Here is a 21,095-nt window from a genome sequence, read left to right on the forward strand (position 1 = left end):
GTTGGTGACAGACCTGTCAGGGGTTATCAGGGGTTGCCAGCTTCCACATGACAATTGCAACCTGCTTCTCCAGTCACTGGCACACTCATATTCATGACTTTCCTCTGGAGCATGGGGCCAGCTTTTTACTGGCAGTAGGCTGCTATGCAGGGACTGTGCATCAATGTTGGTTAGATTAGTAACTCACTCCTAACACATTGCCCCTCTTTTGCTTCTCAGCAACCTTCTGCCTCTGCTGTGCCAGTCCCAAGACTCCCATCAGCTTTCCCAACTGCTCATAATACTTAGTATTTGGCATGACAAGTTGGGAACCTTTCAGAGACTTTTTTTGCTGAGGTTCGTTCCCCTTCCCAGTTAAATCCTGGGAGATGTTTCCTGATTTTTAGATTTTATTTTCCTTGTCCTTCAGCCTTCCTGTTCTCCTATTTCCACCCTTTCACAAACACTGTGCAGTCTCAGGGCACATGACCGAGTGCTCAAGAAATCATTGGGTTGGCTAAAAAAAATAATTAAAGTGGGTTCTGTTTCTTTGCCTTATAGTGTTTGTGTGTCCAGCTTTGTGTTTAAAAGCTTTTCTCTACAATGAAGAGGGGATTATTAATGGGGGTTTTTTAAGTAAAAAGTTTCTTCCATGATGACATGAGTCCAGAACCTGAGAATTAAGAAAAAGAAAATCAAATATAATAAGCCTTGCAATAAAGCTGTGAATGTAACTGTCACAGGGATGGGTCCCAGAGGCAAAAGCCTTGTGAATCCTGCCCTACTCTGGCTCTCTGTGTATTCTCCCTCTGTTTCTTCCTGCCATGCCTTGCTGGAAATATTGTTTAGAAAAAAGGAAGGCTGCCTCAGGATCCTAGAGTGAGTCTTAGTCAGCCTTCACACTCACAGGTTTCTCTCTGACCTACTGATCCCAATTGGTTCTCACATCATGTGAGCCTTCCTGGCTCATATATGCTTCCCTCTCCCCACTCCCTCCCCAGGTACCTGTTGCCTTATGGCCTATTCACAGCCTCTGATGCTCCCTTACAGCTGTGTTATGAATCGGTGACCTTGGTGGGTACTTAGCCCCAGTCTAATGTGATGCCACCTCAGGCCTCTTATCCTTGTAAGGGCCTCAGCCTTCATGGCCTCCACCCCTTTCTTCTTGCTGGTCCCCTTTTTGCCTAGGCCCACTGGGCTGGACCTGACTTGGGGTCTCAGCCTTTAGCCCACTAGGCCTGCTGGCCCTGGCTCCACCCATTCCGAGCTCTGGTCTTGCTCCTCTTGGGCTGTGGGCCCCCAGCCCTGGTCCCTGCCCTACTTAGGGCCAGAAGCCTCTTGTCCTATGTTTCCACCCCTTTTGAGTGTTGGGCCTCTGGCCCTGTCTAGACTCTGGCCCTCTTAGCCACTGCCTGTTCATGCTAGGTCCCACTTCTGATACAGCTTCAAAATCACGTTCCTCACAGGCACTCTGGCACCGCTGACCCACCCCAGCAGACCTCATCCTTTGAGAGCTTCTCTGGCACTGCTAAAACTTCCTAACCACCCCTTTGCTAGTCCTGCCCAAGCTGCCACTATAACTAAAACACAAATGACCAGCAACTGCTTAACATAAACCTCCCCTTCTGGGTAAACCAAACCTCAGCAAAAGAGACAGTGCTTTTTACAAGAAGAAAAAACTCCCCTCCCTCAGAGTAAGCAACCAAACACCAAAGCAACTCCACCCCTGGGTTCTCACTGCTTCCTATTCCTGCAGCATTCTCACTCTGGCCCGAGGTACTGACTCAGCTACAGCCAGCTAGTTGCAGGGTTCCTCCTCCTGTGGCAAACTCTCTACCTGGCTCAGGTACTGAGTCCTCTGGCTATGTTGAAAACCTTAAATGTGTAGCAGCAAAATCAAACCCTTCTCAACCCAGGACATGGCTTCTTGTAAGCCTTCAGTCCCTTACACACAATGCATGTTGCCATCAAATCCCAACTAGTTGCTCCAGCTACAGCCACCCCAATGCACAGCTCCTTCCCTAGCCACCTCCAGAACTAGTTTCCCAGCCATACATAGCTCAAGCCCTGAGCTTGTAGGTCTCCCAGGCACAGCCCCTTTCTGGTCAGGTGATAGCCCTGGTTGAACTATATGTGTCCCTTAATTAGGCTTGCCGGTAGCTTTCTGTGACTGCCTAGTTGTTGTAGCAGTGTTTTGCTTACTTGCAGGGTTCTTCCCTAGCTCTATTATAGCATAGTGTTAGCTCTGCAACATGCTTAGGGCTTTCAGTCCCACCACCCTCCCCTGGTTCTCTGTGCATTCCTTCTCTTAAAGTAACAAGTGCCATAGGCATCACTTTGCTCCGGCTCACTCTGGAATCACTCTGCTTTATACCTTTATACTTTTGATGTAGGTCTTCCTTAGGTTTGTAGATCTCTCTTTTTTTAATACCCCATACATTTTTTGGTCCAGATTTTTTTCTGTTGTCATTCTCCAATTTACTTCCATTCTATTAGCATTAGGGCTGTGCGAAGCTTTGGTCCCTGATTTGGTTCGGTGGCGATTTGGCCCGATTTGGTGGCCGAATCTCCAAGTCCAAATCAAATCAGAGGACCCTTTAATCTCTCTGAATCAAATTGGAACCCTCTGAATTGATTCATAGAGATTCGGAAAGATTGGGCGATTCAGACATAGACACGGTTTTAAATGGTTTTTCTACATACCTCTAGGTAGCAGGCGGCTCATGAATGCTGCAATGCTTGGGTGCATGGAGTGTCCCACAAAAGCATGGGGGACTCCCTGCGCAAGTTGACCAGAAGCACTTCCGGTCCACTTCCAGGTCCACTGGAGAGCGCACTGGGGGCTCCCCCAAGTCGTTCCCCCCCCCGGCTCAGCAACCAGCGCCTCCTGGGTCTGGGGGGGCATGCAGGGTCCTTCCGCAGCTGATTGCTGAGCTGAAGGGTGCGGAGGGGCGGGAAGGGGAGGCTGCGCGCTCCCCAGCGGACACCTAAGTACTTCTGGGTTCACCACTGAGCACGTGGGGGTGGTCCCCCCATGCTCATGGGACACTCCATCCACCCCACAATCTCACCCCTTCATGAGCCGCACTGGTACCTCGAAGTATGTAGAAAAAACATTTAAAGCTGTGTCTATGTCCAAATCGCTGATTCTCCAAATCAGCATTGAATCTCCAGATTCGGATTTGGCCAATTTTGAATCAGGGACAGTGATCCAAATCAACAAATCAAATCACTGTCCCTGATTCATGCTGAATCTGAATCAAATAGGGGCTGCTTCGCACATCCCTAGCTAGCATCTTTCCAGAAGTGTGAGGTTCCCACAACTAAAGCCAATGTGGCATATAGTTGTCTCATCAAAGCAAGAGGGCAATTGATACCTCTGTATAGACAGCACACAGGTTCAGATGGTGGGCTCTGTGTAATAGCCTGCACCCCATTCCAGTTCTCATCTGGGTTTGTTGTATAATTCGATCCTCTTATTACCACTGCTTAAGTGAATCCTCAGGCTCAAAACCCAGATCTTCAGCTGGGATCCACTGACTGCAATGGGAGTTAGATGCCTAAATGCTGGCCCAAAGCTCACTGGAACCAAATTCTGCATCAGGCTTCTCTGGGTTGCTAATACATCTGTTACCCAAGAACTTGGATAGTCTCCATGGGAGGGGCTGGAAGCTGCAAATTCTCTTGGCATCACTGTGAACAAAGATGTTCCTAAGCATTTTCTTCCAACACCATCTGCTCTGACTCATCAGTATTTATGTGGCAATTTTGCAGCAGAGTGCCTTTACTCTACCCAGCATGTTATGTGTACAAGGTCCTGTCCACATGAAAAGAATAATTCTGTTGATTCATCAGCCATGTTACTGATAACTGTTTCCTTGACTACCAAGAGCAGTGTTAGATCTGCTTCCAAAGCCTTGGGGCTGAGAAAGTAGGGCTACGCACAATTTGGTTAGTAGTTTGCAGACAAACATCACTGCTTGTATTGCTACAGACTTATGCTGTTTGCAGTATCTGCTCAGCTCCATACGAGCACCAGTGCAGAAAGCTTCCCTCCGCTAGCTAAACTTCCAAAAGCACTTAGGGAGACTGAAGGCAGCAGACATGACATTAGCCCAGGGTTCCGGCTCATGGGCCAGATTGGACCTATAATGGTATCTATTTTCCAGCAGCCCCTGCCTGTGTTGTTGCATCCAGTTTCCATGGAGACCCTAGAGCAGTGGCACCATGACAGCGCAGGACCAGGGTTTCCATGGAGACTGGCCTTAGCAGAGCTGGCAAGTTGTATGGCTGTGCAGGGAGCTGCTCCGGGGCTGGGATCTTGCAGCGGTGACAGTGTGGTCTGGAGCTGGGGCAGAGCTGCAATCCACTACCTGCATGCCCCAGATCTGGGAGAGGGAAACATGGTGCCTAGGGTGTGCGGACAGCAGATCACAGCTTTGCCCCAGCTCCGGACCACGCTGTCACCGCTGCGAGATGCTAGTCCCAGGGAGCAGCTCCCTGCCCAGCCACACACCCTGCCAGCACTGCTGGGGCCGGGCTCCATGGAAACCCTGGCCCTATGCTGTCATGGTGCCCCAGTGGCTGGAGTCTCCATGGAAACCGACTACAGCAACCCAAGCAGGGGCTGCTAGGAAATGGAGTCCAGCAGCCAACTGGGTCTGCCATTTTGTCCTTCTATGTTAGCCACATCTTTTCCTTGTATATTGTTGGCTATAGAAACTGGTGTATTTTAACCAAGCTAGTCTGATTGGCCACCTAGACTTGGTAAAACTTTGACTTTTTTCTTCTTTTTTTGAATGGTTGGAGAGCAATGGCAGCACTGCATGGTGAACCCTCTGTCAGAAGGGCAAAACCAGGACTGAGACACCTCAGCCAAGACACCACATAGGCTTTGCCATGTGCCCATGCAGAATCCTGCTCAAGATGCATGTGGTCCTGTCTGTACATAAATCGATCATAAAGTTTCTTCAACCTTTGACCTTCATGTAACGCAGTGTGCTAGGGATCTCTCTGTATTACACACTTCTCACAAATCAGCCCCGCTGGTCTTCTCCTGCCACTACCTTTCATCTAAGCTGATAGACCTGGACATGGAATAGCAAGCCATGCTCCAAGAGCTGCTGGCTGGTATGCATTCAGGGCTAGATTCTATTCTTAGATGCCTAAGAGTTATTCTATTCCATTCTACCCTGCTTTAGTCACTGAACAACAGTTAACGCAAATGTGCTCTCCTCTTTCTCACTGCTTTTTTATGAGTCAGACTTAAGGATCAGATGACAGCGTGTTACCAAAGTAGATGCATTAATGGAGACTGAAACAAAGTGGAATAGAATCACAGTGAGGTACCTGAGTCCATGTAGCTGCTCAGTAGGTGGAATAGTGTATAGAGCAGTGGTGTTCAATCTTTCAGCTGGATCGAGCATGTGGTCAGCACACAGAGTCAGTCTGCAGGTGCAATCCAGCATGGACCCCACATGCTGGATTTGGCTGCAGAGCATGTTGGTGTACCAGCACAATATAGCACACAGAGCCATGTCATGTGGCCTATGGGACTCCCCATGGGTCCAGAAACTTGGTGGCAGGGAAGTGATGGTAGCGATAATTGCCGTGGCTCTGGAAGTAGAGCAAAGTTTATTTGTGGTCTCCCTACTCTCTCCCCAAGGTGGCACCTAAAGCTACTGCTCAGGATGTTCCCCTTAGTTTACACTAGTGGGGCATTGGCTCAAGGCTAACTGGATGCTGTGCTGCTGTGACTGATGCTCCATAGTATAGCTCTGGGTGAGTCATAGAGAATTATACAGAAGTAGGGCTGGAAGGGACCTCCAGAGGTCATCTAGTCCAGCATTTCTCAACCCGTGGGCTGCGACCCAAAAGTGGGTCACGGGAATATATGAAAGGGTCATGAACAAACTTTAAAAATGAATTCTCCTTTAAAGGAGAAAAACTTGGGAAACTTGTGGCTTTTCCATTGCAGGCTGTTGGAGTTCCAGCCTGCAAGGGGCTGCTTGGAGCTCCCCCATGCCCCTCCCCCTTTCCCTATACATGGGGGCGAGGGACGGGGGGCAATGGGTTGGGAGTGAGGGGCAATGGGTTGGGACTGGCTATTGATGTTTACAAATGGGTCCTTGAACAAAAAAGGTTGAGAAGCACTGATCTAGTTCAACTCCTAGCCAGAAGCAGGATCATCCCTATCCAAACCATCCTGCACAATCTATAATCTAAACTCTACAGAAGACTACTGTCAACCCTGACACAACACAGACCTGCCACAGGTCAAGCAAGGGAGCCAGAGCAGCCAACATCCTGCTTCTATGAAATGCTGTCAATATATGCTCAAGAGATCCCAGGTACAGGAGGCTGGGTAGACAGTGGCACCATGTTAGCTGTGCAAAAGACTGCACCATCTCTGCTCTTGCTGCATAGCATTCTAAGAAAAGGCAGAAGATCAGCTCCAGCTGGACCCCACCATTTCCTTTTGGAGTGTGCAACATTCTTCAGCCTGACAGCTCCTCTGTATGGAAGCAAGCCTTCAGAGTGGCAAGAGAGCTGCAAGGATTTCCATGCTTGCTTGGTAGTGCCTGCTTCCTCCCTTCACAGCTGGGGCAGAAGGAGGTCTTGCCTTGGAGGAGTAGAGGTGCATGACCTCTGGACTGGACATGAATGGTGTGTGCCCCTGGCAGGCATGACTGCTGGCAGTGGAAGTCTAGGAGCGGGGAGCAGGGAGCCCATGCAGATGCTGCCAGCACTGTCAGTGGTGGGGGTGGGGTGTGGGGAGGTGGCGAGCGCTGACCAGGGATCGGTGACCACCCACAGGTGCTGCTGGCAGTGTCGGTGGCGGTCAGGGGCAATCATGTACTGCCCACAGACACAACTGGTGGTGTTGGTGGCGGGGTAGTGAGCTTTTTGCAGGGGGTGCACCACCACTTGCAGGGGGTGCACATGCACCTGTGTGCACCCCCTCTGTGTTGCCCCTGGCACTGGACATTCTTGTGGTTCTTTAGGGAAGTCCCAGGGAATTACCGCTGTGGCCAAAGGGCCTCCTTCCCTCCCAGCAGTATCTTTGGTGTAGCCATGCTTGTGCAAAAGTCAGGGAAGCTGGAAGCGGGTCTCCCCACTGATCAGGGCCACCGAGGGGGCATTGACCTTAGAGCACAACCTGGCCTGGGCAGCTACGGGGTTAGCAGATGCCCAGCAAGGCCAGCCCAGCCTCCTGCTCTCCTGCCTCCAGCCCGCAGCCAGCTCGGCCCAGCCCGGGGCAGCAACCTTCTACTATTCAATATCTTCATCAACGATGTAGACACTGGTATCAGAAATGCACTGGCTAAGTTTGCCGATGACACCAAACTGTGGGGTAAAGCGTCCACACCTGAGGACAGGAGGGTGATCCAGGCTGACCTTGACAGGCTTCAGAAATGGGTGGACGAGAACCTGATGGTGTTTAACACCGAAAAATGCAAGGATCTCCACCTTGGGAGGAAAAACCTGCAGCATCCTTATAGATTTGGCAGTGCTATGCTGGCTAGCACTACGGATGAAAGGGCCTTGGGGATCATCATTGACCACAAGATGAACATGAGCCTTCAATGTGATGCTGCAACTAGTAAAGCGAGCAAAACACTGGCTTGCATCCATAGATGCTTCTCAAGCAAATCCCAGGACGTAATTCTCCCCTTGTACTCGGCCTTGGTGAGGCCGCAGCTGGAGTACTGCATCCAGTTTTGGGCTCCACAATTCAAAAAGGATGTGGAGAAGTTTGAGAGAGTCCAGAGAAGAGCCACACGCATGATCAGAGGTCAGGAAAACAGACTTTACAACGACAGGCTGAGAGCTATGGGGCTCTTTAGCCTGGAAAAGCGCAGGCCCAGGGGTGAGCTGGTGGCTACCTACAAGTTTATCGGGGTGCTCACCAGGATCTGGGGGAACGTCTGTTCACCAGAGCGCCCCAAGGGATGACAAGGTCGAACGGTCACAAACTCCTTCAGAACTGTTTCAGGCTGGACATAAGGAAGAACTTCTTTACTGCCCGAGCCCCCAAGGTTTGTAATAGCCTGCTGCCCGAGGCGGTTCAAGCACCTACTGTGAACACCTTCAAGACACATTTGGATGCTTATCTTGCTGGGATCCTATGATCCCTGCTGACTTCCTGCCCCTGTGGCAGGCGGCTGGACTCGATGATCCTCCGGGCTCCCTTCCAGCCCAAATGTCTATGAATCTTCTCTCTTCTCCCAGGTTTCCGATGTCCAACCCGAATAACCTCGTCGGTGCCCCCTGAGGACCCGGACGCCTGCTCCCGCCCCACAGCCCGAGAGCTCGCTCGGAGGCCTTCGTCGCGCGGTGCCGGGCCCCGGCCCCGCAGCCCGGCTCCATCACGCGGCGCGGCGCGGCGCGGCGCGAGCCCCAGCACAGGCTCCCCCGCGGCTGCCGCGCCCTCCCCTCCGCGGCCCCAGAGCCCGGCACCGGCGGCGCTGCGGGGAGGGGCCCCAGGGGCGGAGCCGCCCAGCAGCCGCCACCTGCGTTTCCGCCCGGGGGAGGGGCCGCGCCGGCCGCAGCCGCATAAACCACCTGACCGGCGCGGCGGGCCCTGTGGCAGCTGCAGCGGTTCGGCGCTTTGTGTGTACCACGGCCCCCGCCCCTTCCCCGCCGCCTCGGCCCGGCCGGCCTCGAGCCCTTTGTGTGCGGCCGCCGATGAGGCAGTGAGCGGCGAGATGGCGCAGCCCGCGCCCGGCGGCGGTGCGGGGCAGCCGGGCGGCCTCGCCGCCCTGGCCCTGGACGCCTCCCTGGACCAGTACGTGCAGATCCGCATCTTCAAGATCATCGTGATCGGCGACTCCAACGTGGGCAAGACTTGCCTGACCTTCCGCTTCTGCGGCGGCACCTTCCCCGACAAGACCGAAGCCACCATCGGCGTGGACTTCCGCGAGAAGACTGTGGAGATCGAGGGCGAGAAGATCAAGGTGAGCGGCGCGGGGCGGCCGGGCTGGGAAGGACGCGGCGGGCAGCCGGGGGCGGGGCAGCCACGGCCGAGGGCGTCGAGGATGGAGGCTGGGGGCGGCCCCAGGGCATCCCCGCGGGTGCGGGGCAGATCCGCAGAGGCTCTGGAAGGTTTGGAAGGGTGGGGGTGGAGAGCTCTGCGGGCAGTCAGGGTCTCTTGGCCTGGGCCCTGGGGGCCGAGGGCATCCCCACAGCAGCACGGGGCAGTGGTGGGCTAGTGGAGTAGCACCAGGGCAGGCATGGGGTGCTGGGAAGCGCTGAGGCTTGGAGGGGCAAAGTACTGTGGCTTTGAGAGGGTCTGGATGAAGCAGCATTGGGGACCAGAAGGGGTGAGGGCTGTTGGGATGGGAAAGGAGGGAAGTATGGGGGCATGGGAAGGATCATGGAGATGAAGGCCCCAGAGAATGATAGGGTGATGTGGTGCAAGGGCTCTGTTGGAGAAGGGAGTGAGAGAGGCCAACTGTGCTTTTGGAAGAGTGCAAGGCTTTGGGGGCAAGACTGGTACAGCAGGTATGCAGACATTTGCATAGTACAGTGGGAAGCTATGTGGGCATGGGGGTGGTGGGCAGATACAAGGACTGTGGGAATGGCAGGCCACTGAGGGCATTGGGCCATGGTTTATGAGAGTATTGTGGGGAGTGACTGCCATGAGCAGGGACTCTGGGGGTGTGAGGTGGTTCAAGATCTTTGTGGAGGAGGGGGTTGATTTGACAAAAATGTTCTTGAAAGATAAACTGTGCCCAGATTGAGCAATCAGTGCCAGGCAGCTGCCTGGAGGCAGGGAAGATCTGTTTCAGGTCCAGAACCCAGGGCACCTGTTGCTCTGCCCTTGCAAGTGGTGGGGCTGAGGCTTTACACAGCTGTAACCTAAGCCCAGTAAGATGGATGCAGAGCAGTGGCTTGTGACTTTTGACTTCTTGCTATGACTGTCAACAGTGGTAAGTGATCCAGTGCAGGGTTGGTTGCAAATATATGTACATGTGACTGGCAACCCGTGGAATGCTCCTGCTTTTGCCAGTTTATAATGACTAGATTAATTTGACAGTGTAGCTTGTGGTCTTGTGCTGCTTCTTTGCAGCTGTTCAGAAATCTGCAACAAAAACTTTCTTAATCCAGGTGGTGGAAAACTTCAGTATGGTCAGTTGTTTCCTTTTGCTGTCAGTGCTAGAACTTCTTGGTACGAGGTGATGACGTACAATATGGCAACTGCAGATGTTCCCAGATCGAAGAGCTGAAGACCCCCAGAGGCAAAAGATCCAATTACTGTTTTTTGAGCCTTTAGGTTCCACTTGCATGATCTTACGTTCTTTTCCACACCCAGAAGGCCTAGATTCTTTTTTTTTTTTCCCCCCCCATGAGAAAATGAGATTCCCTGTAACTTGTGAGAGTCAGAGTGGGGCTTCAAGAAAACTATCATGCATGTATTGTGGGACTCATGTTAAAATGGCAGCCTTGTTGCCGACATTGCAAACCCTGAGGCTCTGCCCAAATTCCATGGGTCTTCTGCCAGATTGTACCAAAATGACTGAAGGTTTTCCTGTCTTCCTGCTTCCCTTGGTACTAAGTCAATGATTAGCCAATGCAAACATCAGGATTGGATTGTTGGTGTCAGGCCCTCTTGCCTGGCATCCAGATTAACCAGCATAGTGTATGGATGGGCCCCAAGTCACGTTAGCATTTTGCAGGATCTCAGATTCACTTGTCTTTTGTTTAGAAAAACAGGGGAGGGGGAGTAGCAAGAGTTCTCTGCTCATGTTTTCAAGGAATCTTTGTAATGTGACCAGAGTGCAATAGATGCAGGGATGCTTGCTTGACTCTGTAGAGGGAACCTGATGTGGCAGTTGGGAGTGGACTCCCCTTGCCCCTGTTCTCTTTAGTATTCACTGTAAAGACTAGCATTGATTTGACAGTAGGCCACTGCATTTGCACCCCCCACCCCAAGTTGGCACCTGGGGCAGTTGCTCCATTCATCCTGCCCTAGCTATGCCATTGCTAGGTACTGTTGCACTTGAAGCTGGGTCCTTGCCTTGTTGGTGCATGGGATAGATGGGAGACTAGAGCCCAGTACTTCCAGCCTGGTCCCAAAGCCATCTGGATCATGCTGCTCTCAACACAACCCTGTGGTTATGCCCATGGCTAAAAAGCTGGATGCTGGGCTTAGTCCTTTTGCAGCAAGTTGCCTGTAGATGCTCTAGGAGACCCTGGTCAATGAGGTAGGAGTAACTGTATAATCAATCTACAGAGCTGTTGCACTCTGACTTTCTACCAGCTCTTTTGCTCTGAATTTTGCCAGTGTGTGAGACTTAATGCAGTTTCAGGGTAGCATTACCCTTGCTGTGTGATGGACAGTGGCCCTGTCAGTGTGGGAAGCATCAAAGCTTCACGTTGCTGTACCAGACTGGGCTAAAGTCGAAGTTGAGCCTTGCTCAAACAAAGGTTTTAAAGAGAACTGGCAGGCAAAAACATCCTGTGACCAATTTTGAGGCTATTTAAAATCTCTTCTTATCCTCATGCAGAACAAAAATGACCTTTGGACATATCCTGGGAAACAAATTAATGCCCCTCCTCCCTGAAGAATAGCCAGTAACCCTATGGTTGGGGCACTTGCCTGGGATGTGAGAAACCTGGGTTCTGGTTGACTGGTCTCTTCTGTTGACTCTGAGGAGGGACTTGAACATGTGAGTGTCCTAACTTGTAGGCTAGGTTTGGCTTTGGTCATGTTCCTCGCTCTCTTGTTTTGACTACAAATATAGTCCCTGTCTGTCTCCCTCTCTGCTGCCCCCCCTCCCCCCCCCCCCCCCCGACTTATCAACATGGCCCCATGCTCCCCGTCTGCTGATGCAGCTGGAACCCACGTGGTGCATGAGTAGGGCACGGGCAGGAAGTGAGTGAAATAGCTGGGGGTGTGGTGGGGCTGGGGTGGACTGCTCTGACCTACTGAGGGCTCCCCCTGGGTCCTACTACCCTATGTTCCTTAAGCTTTGACAGGCAGCCAGGAGCAAATACCTAAAAAAAAAAAAAAAAAAAAAAAAAAAAAAAAAAAAAAAAAAAGTCACTTAATATTTATTTTGCCTGCCCCTGAGGTATTATCTGCAGGGGTCAGGAAGGAGTTTTAATATTGCTTTCTGGGGTCTTAATGCACCATTGAACAACTAACTAGTTGCACCATAAGGGGCTTCTTGTTTTTTGCCTCTCATTAAATGGGATGCTGGAATAGATGGACCCAGTGGCCTGATCTGATGTGGAAATGCATCCAAAGTTCCAGCTGGTCTGTGCCCATCAATGCTGTGGTAAAAATAGTAGCAGAAGGTATTGGGGAAAGGAGACGTTCTAGCTTAGTATTTTCCAAGAGCTGCAGGAAGGATTCACACCAGAGGCATTTGAATCCCAGACAAGCACTTTATCTGGACCAAGTCATTAAGCTGGGGGCTGAGATGTTTCCAGCCAAGCACATGAGGACTGGGTTAAGTCAAATGCCACCCAGGGAAAGACTTTTATTTAAATACTAGTGGAAGTACCCATTCTTCACCCAGGTTATTTTTCCTCTCTCTGTTTTTTCATTACTTTGTCACTCTTGTACCTGCATGCATCTTAGACAATTTTCTGCGAGATGTTCCACCTTTTCAACATTAGTTTCTCTAGCTCTTGAGGCAGTAGTTCTTATGCAATTACTAGCAAGATGCTGCACTGTTTCCTCATTAGTTTCTGCAGTTCTTGAGACAGTATTTCTTGCATGAGTAGCAGCAAGACAGTCTGCTCTTTCTTTACTTTTGGCTGGTCTTGAAGCAGCATTCCTTCTACAGTTATGCGCAAGATGTAGTACCTTCCCTTCATAACTTTCTTGCAGTCTTATATTTCACGTCCTTTTTGCAGCTGAAGTGTCACTAGGAGTTGAAGTCCTTTGCCTTGGCATTTTCTGCATTATCCTTTATGTAGAGCAAATTGATTAACGGGGGGGGGGGGGGGGGCGGAGGAGGAAAAGAAACCATGAACCAGTGGCCAGATGGCTAGGGTTGTCAAAGGATGGAAGCGGGCCCCCCCGCTCCCTCTGGGCCAGGGCCAGCATAGCCACTGGTAACCCCCCATCCCCTTCCTGCTCCCCTCCCTGTCGGCTGTTGTTGGGAGGAGGGAGAGGGCCCTGGCTCCAATAAGCAGACCTGGAGGGGCAAGGTCAGCACCACTGGCCTTGCCTCCCTGCTCCGTCCCCTCCATTATGGCGGTGCTTTGGTCCCTGCCGTCCCCCTCTGCCTCCAAAGAACAGCAGTGGGTGGCGAGGCCAGCTCCCCTCCCCTTTGGCCCTTCAGTCCCCACTGTCATGGCAGCACTCCACTGTCTGTTGCTGTCTGTGTAGAGCATTCTGATTGGCTGCTGAGACAGCCAATAAGAGTGCGAATAAAGTGTTACAGACAAAGGCTTTTATAATTTTAGATGTATAGATGATAGAGGCAGTTGGATCTGCTGAGATGAACAAGGCTCCACATGAGTAGTTATACTTCACTATTGTTGAAATAAGGTTAATCTATTAAGAATGACAAACTAGAAATAAACACTGGTGCTTCTGACCCCAGCTTCTCTCTCTCTCTCTCTCTCTCTCTCTGAGGAACTGATTCCCTCCAATGTCCCAAGCCATAATTAAGGGGGGGGGGGGGGTGTATATAGACAGAAGAGTGGGAACAAACCATTCTCCTGCCCCTCCCATTTTTGCTACTTCATGAACACCATACTTTGTGTTCTAGGTGCAGGTCTGGGACACAGCTGGTCAGGAGCGGTTCCGGAAGAGCATGGTTGAGCACTACTATCGCAATGTGCATGCTGTTGTCTTTGTCTATGATGTGACTAAAATGACTTCCTTCACCAACCTCAAGACATGGATTGAAGAGTGCAATGGGCATGCTGTGCCCCCTCTCGTCCCCAAGGTGCTTGTTGGGAACAAATGTGACTTAAGAGAACAAATTCAGGTGCCGTCCAATGTGGCCCTGAAATTTGCTGATGCCCACAACATGCTTTTGTTTGAAACCTCAGCCAAGGACCCTAAAGAGAGTCAAAATGTGGAGTCAATTTTCATGTGCCTGGCTTGCCGATTGAAGGCTCAAAAGTCCCTGCTTTATCGAGATATGGAGAGGCAACAGGGAAGGGTGCAGAAACTGGAGCTCAGACAAGATAACAGCAAAAATTCTTGTCCTTGCTGAACAAAGGCCGTAAATTCTAGATGGATATTATGGGAGGAAGGGTTTTGTGCCTGTGTAAAACTAATATTTGCTTGTTTCAACATAAATATTAACAATAAAATTTGTAACAATGACTCCTGTTTTGGGACTTGTTTGCCCATAAGTTGGGAATTCAAAGAAACTACATGCTTGTAGAAGTGGGTTCTGGCCTGGGATTAGGACTATCAGTATAGTGTCAGCCAGCTGCTCCTCTGACCATGTAAGACATAAATTTTACATAGTTCAAAGGGTGCATTCCTGTCATGTCATGGGATTCGGTCTCTGAGAGCTGTAGTAGAGGCAGCCACCCTGCTATCCTAAAATGGGCCCTTCTGCCTCAGCTGAGGGCTCCCTTTTCTCCTGGATGAGTTAATTTTGTGTTCAGTGCCCAGAGAGGAGATATCTGCTGTAGTTCTTTCTAATCAACATTCCCTCTGTATTTTGAAACTGTAGGATTCCTCTTCACTTCCTGTCCTACATTGTTCTGTACCATTGCTGATAAACAGCTGCCACATTCCAAGCTAGAGGTGGTTACCCTGCAATGGTAGAGTGAGATATTCTTGTCTCTAAAGATAGTGGGGAACTTGTGAGACCTGAAGAGTTACATTTTTATAAAGTTAACTAAAAACTTCCTCCTCTACTTTCCTACAAAAGGACAACTGTTTTGGGCTAACAGAAGCCTAAGTCCCCAAGCCCTGTTTTGCCCAGCCAACTTTAGGATCAGTCTGAAAAAAATAAACAAATCTTTTGAGGAGTACAGCTAATGCTGTTAAAAACAGTTGGAAGAGTACTTGGGGGAATTCAAGCAACAAGCACACCAAGCAATCTGCGTAATCTCAATCTAAGGCTGCCAGTATGAGACATGAACTAGGTTTATGCCACTTCTTCTATGGGTCCTCAGCTGGTATGGTTCATAATACTGAAATGCAGCTCATCCAGCAAGGTTAGATCATTCGTTATTTTTAGCAAGGTAGCTGAGGAATAAAATGCTGGCCTTAAAATCTGGCTGTTTTGTGAGTCTGACATCACTGCTGCTGATGTCAGTTATATTTGTTATCTAAGCACATCAGCCTATGTGTCACCATCATCCTCTTCTACAGTCCTGCTCAGCGTATATGTGAAGCTCACAGCTAGTGTGGAGATTTTTTTTTTTTTAAAGCAACCCAAATCCTTTTAGAATGATGGGGGAAGTAGGTATCCCAGTCCTAATCCACTACAGAACGTTGGGAGATAACATCTCAAAGCAGCCCATTATGTGCTTATAGTGCTGTTCTGTAGAAAAGCAGCTGCATGGTGGGCATTACCTGGCTGCACAACATGATCATATCTTGCTATGAATTGATTCCTTGCCCTAAAGAGGGTTATAGTCAGAGCTGAGGCAGCTGTGTGCAGGCTGCTCTGATCATCATTTCTCAGCAGGATTCAGAAGGCAGGGGAGAAGGGGGAGGAAAAGAAGTAAAAGAGGGGAGCATCTGTCTGATTAACCCATCAGGGGAAACTCCTAGCAGAGGAGCTGCTAGTGAAAACTAGCTGGGAATTAGGGGCTGAGATGCTGTTGCTGACGGGCTGACCGTTGGGTTCTACTGGGCTTTCTAGGACATCGTTGCCACAGTCTGGGCTGAATCGGAGGGAAGTGGCGAGCTCCTGCCATGCCGGAGGCCTGTGCTGATCCTTCTGTCAAAGAAGGGGGATCCCCCTTCTCTGAGGAACTGGTGTCCTGTGTCCCTCTTCTGCATGGACTACAAGGTGGCAGCAAAGACCATCTCGCTGCTCCTGTGGTCCGTGCTGACAGACATGATCCATCCCGACCAGATATACATGGTACCCGGATGTTCCATCTTCGACAACCTGTACCTGGTTTGGGATCTCCTGGAGCTAGCGTGCCTGGAGGGCCTGTCCTTTGCTCTCCTATCCCTGGACCAGGAGAAAGCATTTGACAGAGTGGATCACAGGTACCTCACAGGCACGCTGCAGGCCTTGGGCTTCAGGCCCCGCTTTGTGCAGGCTCTCCAGGTGCTGTACACCTCTGGAGAGTGTCTGGTCAAGCTCAACTAGACCCTGAAGGAGCCCATCCCATTCAGGAGAGGGGTGCATCAAGGCTGTCCCCTGTCAGGCTAGCTGTACACCTTAGCCCTGGAGCCCTTCCTCTTTCTCCTGCGGAAGCAGGTGCTGGGGTTGATGCTTTGGGAACCAGCTGGTCCTGTGTCAGCGCATGCTGGTGATGAGTCCTGGACCATGAGTACAAGTGACCTGGCACAGGTGGAGGCCTGCTAGGTATTGTACTCAACGGCCTCTACTGCCCAGGTCAACTGGGTCAAGAGCTTTGGCCTGATGGTGGGTGATGGGTGGCAGGTGGACTCACTCCCACCTGAGCTCCGCAGGATTGGCTGGAGCACAGGCTTGCTACTCTATTTGAGGGTCTACCTGTCCCCCACAGACCCCTCCCTGCCGGAGAACTGGCACCAGCTGGAGACAAGGGTGGTGGAGCAGCTCTGGGAATGGGCAAGGCACCTGAGATGTCTCTCCTTGTGTGGGAGAGTGCTGGTGCTGAACCAGCTGGTCCTGTCAATGCTCTGGCACTGCTTACACACCCTGCCTGTGCCTGCTGAGGTCCTGGTGGGACTCCAGAGATGGGTGCTTGAGTTCTTCTGGCTGGGACGGAACTGGGTCACTGCAGAGGTCCTGGCCAGGGCCTGGAGTTCCATCTTCAGGCCTGGCAGTGATTGCTGTACAGTGTTGGTAGCCATGTGGCATGGGGCCACCTGGGGCGTGCTTTTCTCTGCCACTTCCAGGGGCTCTGTTAAGACTGGCAGCTCCTCAGTGAGCAGGGCTTCTCCCTGCAGAACCTGCGAGGACTACCAGATTTCTACCATGACCTCCAGGCCTGGAGGCTGGTCTCCGCCTCCAGGTCCCCCGCAAGTCACCTAGGGTGCCAACCTGCTTGTTGGGGCTTCCAGAGGAGGGGCTCAGCTGGAGGTGCCAACAGCAGAGGTGCCCTAGTTGTGACGGAGGTTGATCCTGGTTGGTGTCACCCATATTGGAGACCTCCTGGACTAAAATAGGTGGGAGTGGGTGGACCCTGCTGTGCTGGCCCAGGGCATGGATCTACCCACAACATGTACAACCTGCCATCTGGTCCAGGTGAAATCTGCCCTACCTCCTGATACCCTTGCCTTTGTCAATCAGGTCCCAAGTGGCTCCCCACTCCACCACCTGAGCTGGAGGACACCAAATTGGTCCGCTTTTCCACTGTCCACCTCTATACTCTTGGGCACCACACTGTCCATCATGCTGCCCTCACACCAAGTGGTGGGACCTGCTCGGCGAGGGCGTGGCTGGGGTGTCTGTACTCCACCCTCATCCCACGAGCCACCGAGGACCCCAGCTGGCAGCTCCTCCATGGAGCTGTTGCCACAGGCGTGTATGTAGTGAGCTTCACAGACACCCATCTCCTGCCTCTTCTGCAGGCAGAGGGAGACCCTGGTGCACATGACCCTTGAATGCGCAAGGCTGCAGCCCCTCCACCTCCAGAACCTCCTCTTGAGGTTCTGGTTAAATTTCACCCCCCACCTTTTTGTTTTTGGTCACTCCATCTGTGGCCTCACCAAGTCCTGGGATCTCCTGGGCAACCTCCTCCTGACCCTGGCCAAGTGGGCCCTGTTTTTGACCAGGAAGGAAGCTCTGGCTGGCAAGGTGCCTGGAGATTGCAGGGCTGCTTTTCTGTCACTTGTCTGTGCATGTTTCCAGGCAGAGCACCAGTGGGCAGCGTCCAGCGGCTCCTTGGATGCCTTTGAAGACCAGTGAGCGTGGCCTGGGGGGCTCTGCTCAGTGTTCTCCTCCGGAGAACTTTTCACATTTTAAACCTATGACCCCCCCACGTCACTCCTACCCTTTTCTTCCTTGGTTGTCCCACCAAAAAAAAAAAAAAAAAATCAGTTGCATCTTTCAAACTTAGCCCCCACTACTGTGTGGGGCCAATTAGTTAACTAGATGGGCCCTAAGGCCCATGATCTCTGGAAGATACAAATAGACGGGAGCATCTGAGACCCAGCCAGTTGGTATCTGGGGACACTAGCCCCTTGTGCCACCTGGACTGATGAAGCAGCCCTAACCTAGAGTGGCCCCTGCACTCTCTCTACCCACTGCAGCAGTCAGGCAATGGGGACTGAGACCTGCTGCCACTTGTGACAGCATTCTGCCCCATGGCTGCATGCCTGCCAGACCAAGAGGGGGACTGCATGGCCACCTGGTCTGTGGTATGGGCACCGCAGCAGAGCCTCCTGCGCTTCTGGGCCAGCTGCCAGTGGGCTGTCTGAGCAGTGCCACCTGCAGGCCAACTGTGATCATGTCTTCTGGTGTTCCTGCTCTATCACCTGGGCAGCTATCACCCAGATGTACTCCTTGCAGTGGCCCACTTTGAACTGTCAAAGCATGCACTCCTGGCTCCAAATGACCAGGTCACCCACCTCGTCTGCCCTCCAGCTGTGTCCCTGGTGCTGACCCTGGGCAGGCTCCTCTGCCTGGGTCTCGCCACTTGTCTTACCTGCAGAAATCCTGTTCCCAGTTTAAAAATGGCAAATTCTCTGATTAAACCCCCCCAAATTCTCTCATTAAAATACCCAAATTCTGTGTTCTTCACAACTGAAATGAAATGCTAATATGTATAGAGAGATTAGTTGAGCAATATTTTATTGATATATTTACAATTATAAAGCAATTTGGAAGCCTACCAGTGCCGCTATCATTATAATTGAAATTCTAAATATCTATAAACTTTGGCATTTGCTTTTGGGTTTTTTTAATGTAGAAAAATCAGAGCTGCCTCTGCCCCCTGCATTCACCAAGATGTGGGGCACTGAGCAGCACTGATATGCCAGTGCCCTGACCCTGCCCTTGCCCCTCGCTCTTAATCCACAGCCCCCTACCCCACAGTCCCATCACTTCCTTGATCTGCAGTCCCTGCTTGCCCCCACTAGCTTCCCCATGCCATTCCTGGGAATCCCTCAACTGGGGCTCGGGGACTGGGCTAGTCAAGGCCCTTCCCTTCCAGGCTGGCCTCCCCCTGCACAGGGTGATCTAGGAGGGCAGGGGGGTGCTAAGCCTAGCTCTGGTGGCCTCTCCTACCCAGAGTGCTCCCTCACCCCTGACCCCCATATATATCTCTCTCATATACACCCATGCTGCCACCTCCACCCCTTCCCCCACAGCCCATCACACCTCCTAAGTAGTTACTGGGGCCACATGTCCTATCACTGGTGTGGGCACGAGGCAAGGCTGCAGTGTGGTAGTTGCCCCTGCAGCCATGGCTCCTGCCAGTGGATTCTGTCCCATCCTCTGTGGCCGGCTGGGTGTACAGGGTGTGAGATTTGTTGGGGGGGGGGGGGGGAAGGGGTTGTGGATGGATATGGGGCTTGTGTAGGAGTTTGGGGTATGTGGGTGAGGAGTTTGTGGGGAGACTTTGTGGGGGTGGGAGGCACTGCTTGGGAGGGGTGAGTCCCCTGCCCACTTACTGCAGGGTGCACAGTCCCAACCTGCAGCAGCCATCGGGCACTCAGGCCCAGCCCAGTGCTGTGCACCTTTGGGCAGCACCAGGCTGCTCTGGCTGTCACCTGGGGTCCTGGCACTGCATGCAGGGGCCGTACATTGTGCTGGGCTGGGCCGGGCCCTGCCTCCAAGTACCCCGTGCCCTGTCAGGCTGGGTTGGCTCCATGGAGACGGGACCTGGCCCAGCCCCTGTATGCAGTGCTGGGACCCCAGGTGAAAGACAGAGTGGCTTGATGCTGCCCGAAGGCACGTGCAGCACAGGCAGCGCTGGGTCTGAAGGGGCCAGGGCTGTGCTGCACCCGAGGGCTCTGCTAGCAGCAGGCCCTGAGCACTCAATGGCTGTGTGCCCTGTGGGAACAGGCCCACATAGTTACCTCCCCCACCACCAATCTCCCCACACCTTCCCCATCCCACCCCACATCACTACTTACCTAGGATGGCATCTGGGTCATACTGCAGCCTTGCCCTGCTCCTATTTGCCCCACCATGCTGAAGGGAAGGGGGCAGCCATAGAGACACTCTGGCTAGATGTCAGAGCCTGCTCCTGTTCCCCCCCCCCCTTTTTTTTTTTTTTTTTTTTGATCCCTGGATTCCAGGAATCACATTTAGGGCCTGTGCTGAAAAGATGCAGTATGGGGAACATTTTTTGATCCCAGCATTCCTCTCGCAGCATCTCACACTGCCTTGAGGCGCCTCAACAGGCACGTATGTGCTCACCTGGACATGACCCTAGACAGCAGTGGGCAATTATTTCAGGCAGTTTTGGTTTACTGAGTTTTGGCAAGCCATCAAGGGCCACATGACAGGTAGCCGGGGCAGATAAATATTAATTTTCTACATTTTTTTAGGGTCCCCGCGGGCCGGATAGAATGGTCTGGCGGGCTGCATTTTGCCCACCCCTGCCTCAGAGTCTTGTATGAAGCACTGGCTCGGGGTCTGAGAAACAGACTATGGCTTGTCAGTCTCCTCCCAAGAGGCAAGCACGGGCTCAGAAGCACAGCTTCAACCCGCCCTTCCCCTCCCGCTCGCCCCGTGTCTTTGAGGCCGTGGCGTGTGGCGCTGTCAGCGCAAAACCGAGCCCCTCACGACTCTTCCGCTGCTTCTGCCCTCGGGGCCTGGCGCCCCGCCTCGGCCCGGCCGGCCGGCGCCGGGCGCTGCGCTCCAGCGCGGCGGCTTCTCTCCGCCCGGCGCAGATGCTGCCCGGTCCGGCGCGGCGGGAACGGCCCCGCCTCGGCAGTCTCTAACCCCGGCCGCCTGGGCCGCGGCTCAGCCCCGCTGCGGGGTGGCCAGGGCGTGTTTTGCAGCCATCGTCTGGCCACAGCGGCGCCAGCGCCCGAGACGCGAGACCGTCCCGCGGGGCCGCCCGCGCTG

At 52.5% G+C, this 21,095-nt stretch overlaps 1 protein-coding gene across 2 annotated transcripts; it reads left to right on the forward strand.

Annotated features, from left to right (window-relative positions):
- The first annotated feature begins 8,468 nt into the window (after positions 1–8,468).
- On the forward strand, positions 8,469–14,275 carry RAB33A (RAB33A, member RAS oncogene family). 2 transcript variants are annotated; one of them, XR_002090398.2, is made up of 3 exons: positions 8,943–9,911; positions 11,490–11,651; positions 13,710–13,801. XR_002090398.2 is itself a non-coding variant. In XM_006259845.4 (2 exons), exons 1-2 carry the CDS (start codon positions 8,688–8,690, stop codon positions 14,160–14,162), a joined length of 702 nt encoding a protein of 233 aa, XP_006259907.1. In that variant the 5' UTR covers positions 8,469–8,687; the 3' UTR covers positions 14,163–14,275. The 2 variants fall into 2 exon arrangements, 1 of the variants encoding a protein (XP_006259907.1); XM_006259845.4 differs by lacking the exons at positions 8,943–9,911; positions 11,490–11,651 and adding an exon at positions 8,469–8,936 and having other exon boundaries at positions 13,710–14,275.
- The last annotated feature ends 6,820 nt before the right edge of the window (positions 14,276–21,095 follow it).

This window comes from Alligator mississippiensis, chromosome 8 (genome assembly GCF_030867095.1).
Source record: "Alligator mississippiensis isolate rAllMis1 chromosome 8, rAllMis1, whole genome shotgun sequence".
Lineage (NCBI taxonomy): Eukaryota > Metazoa > Chordata > Crocodylia > Alligatoridae > Alligator > Alligator mississippiensis.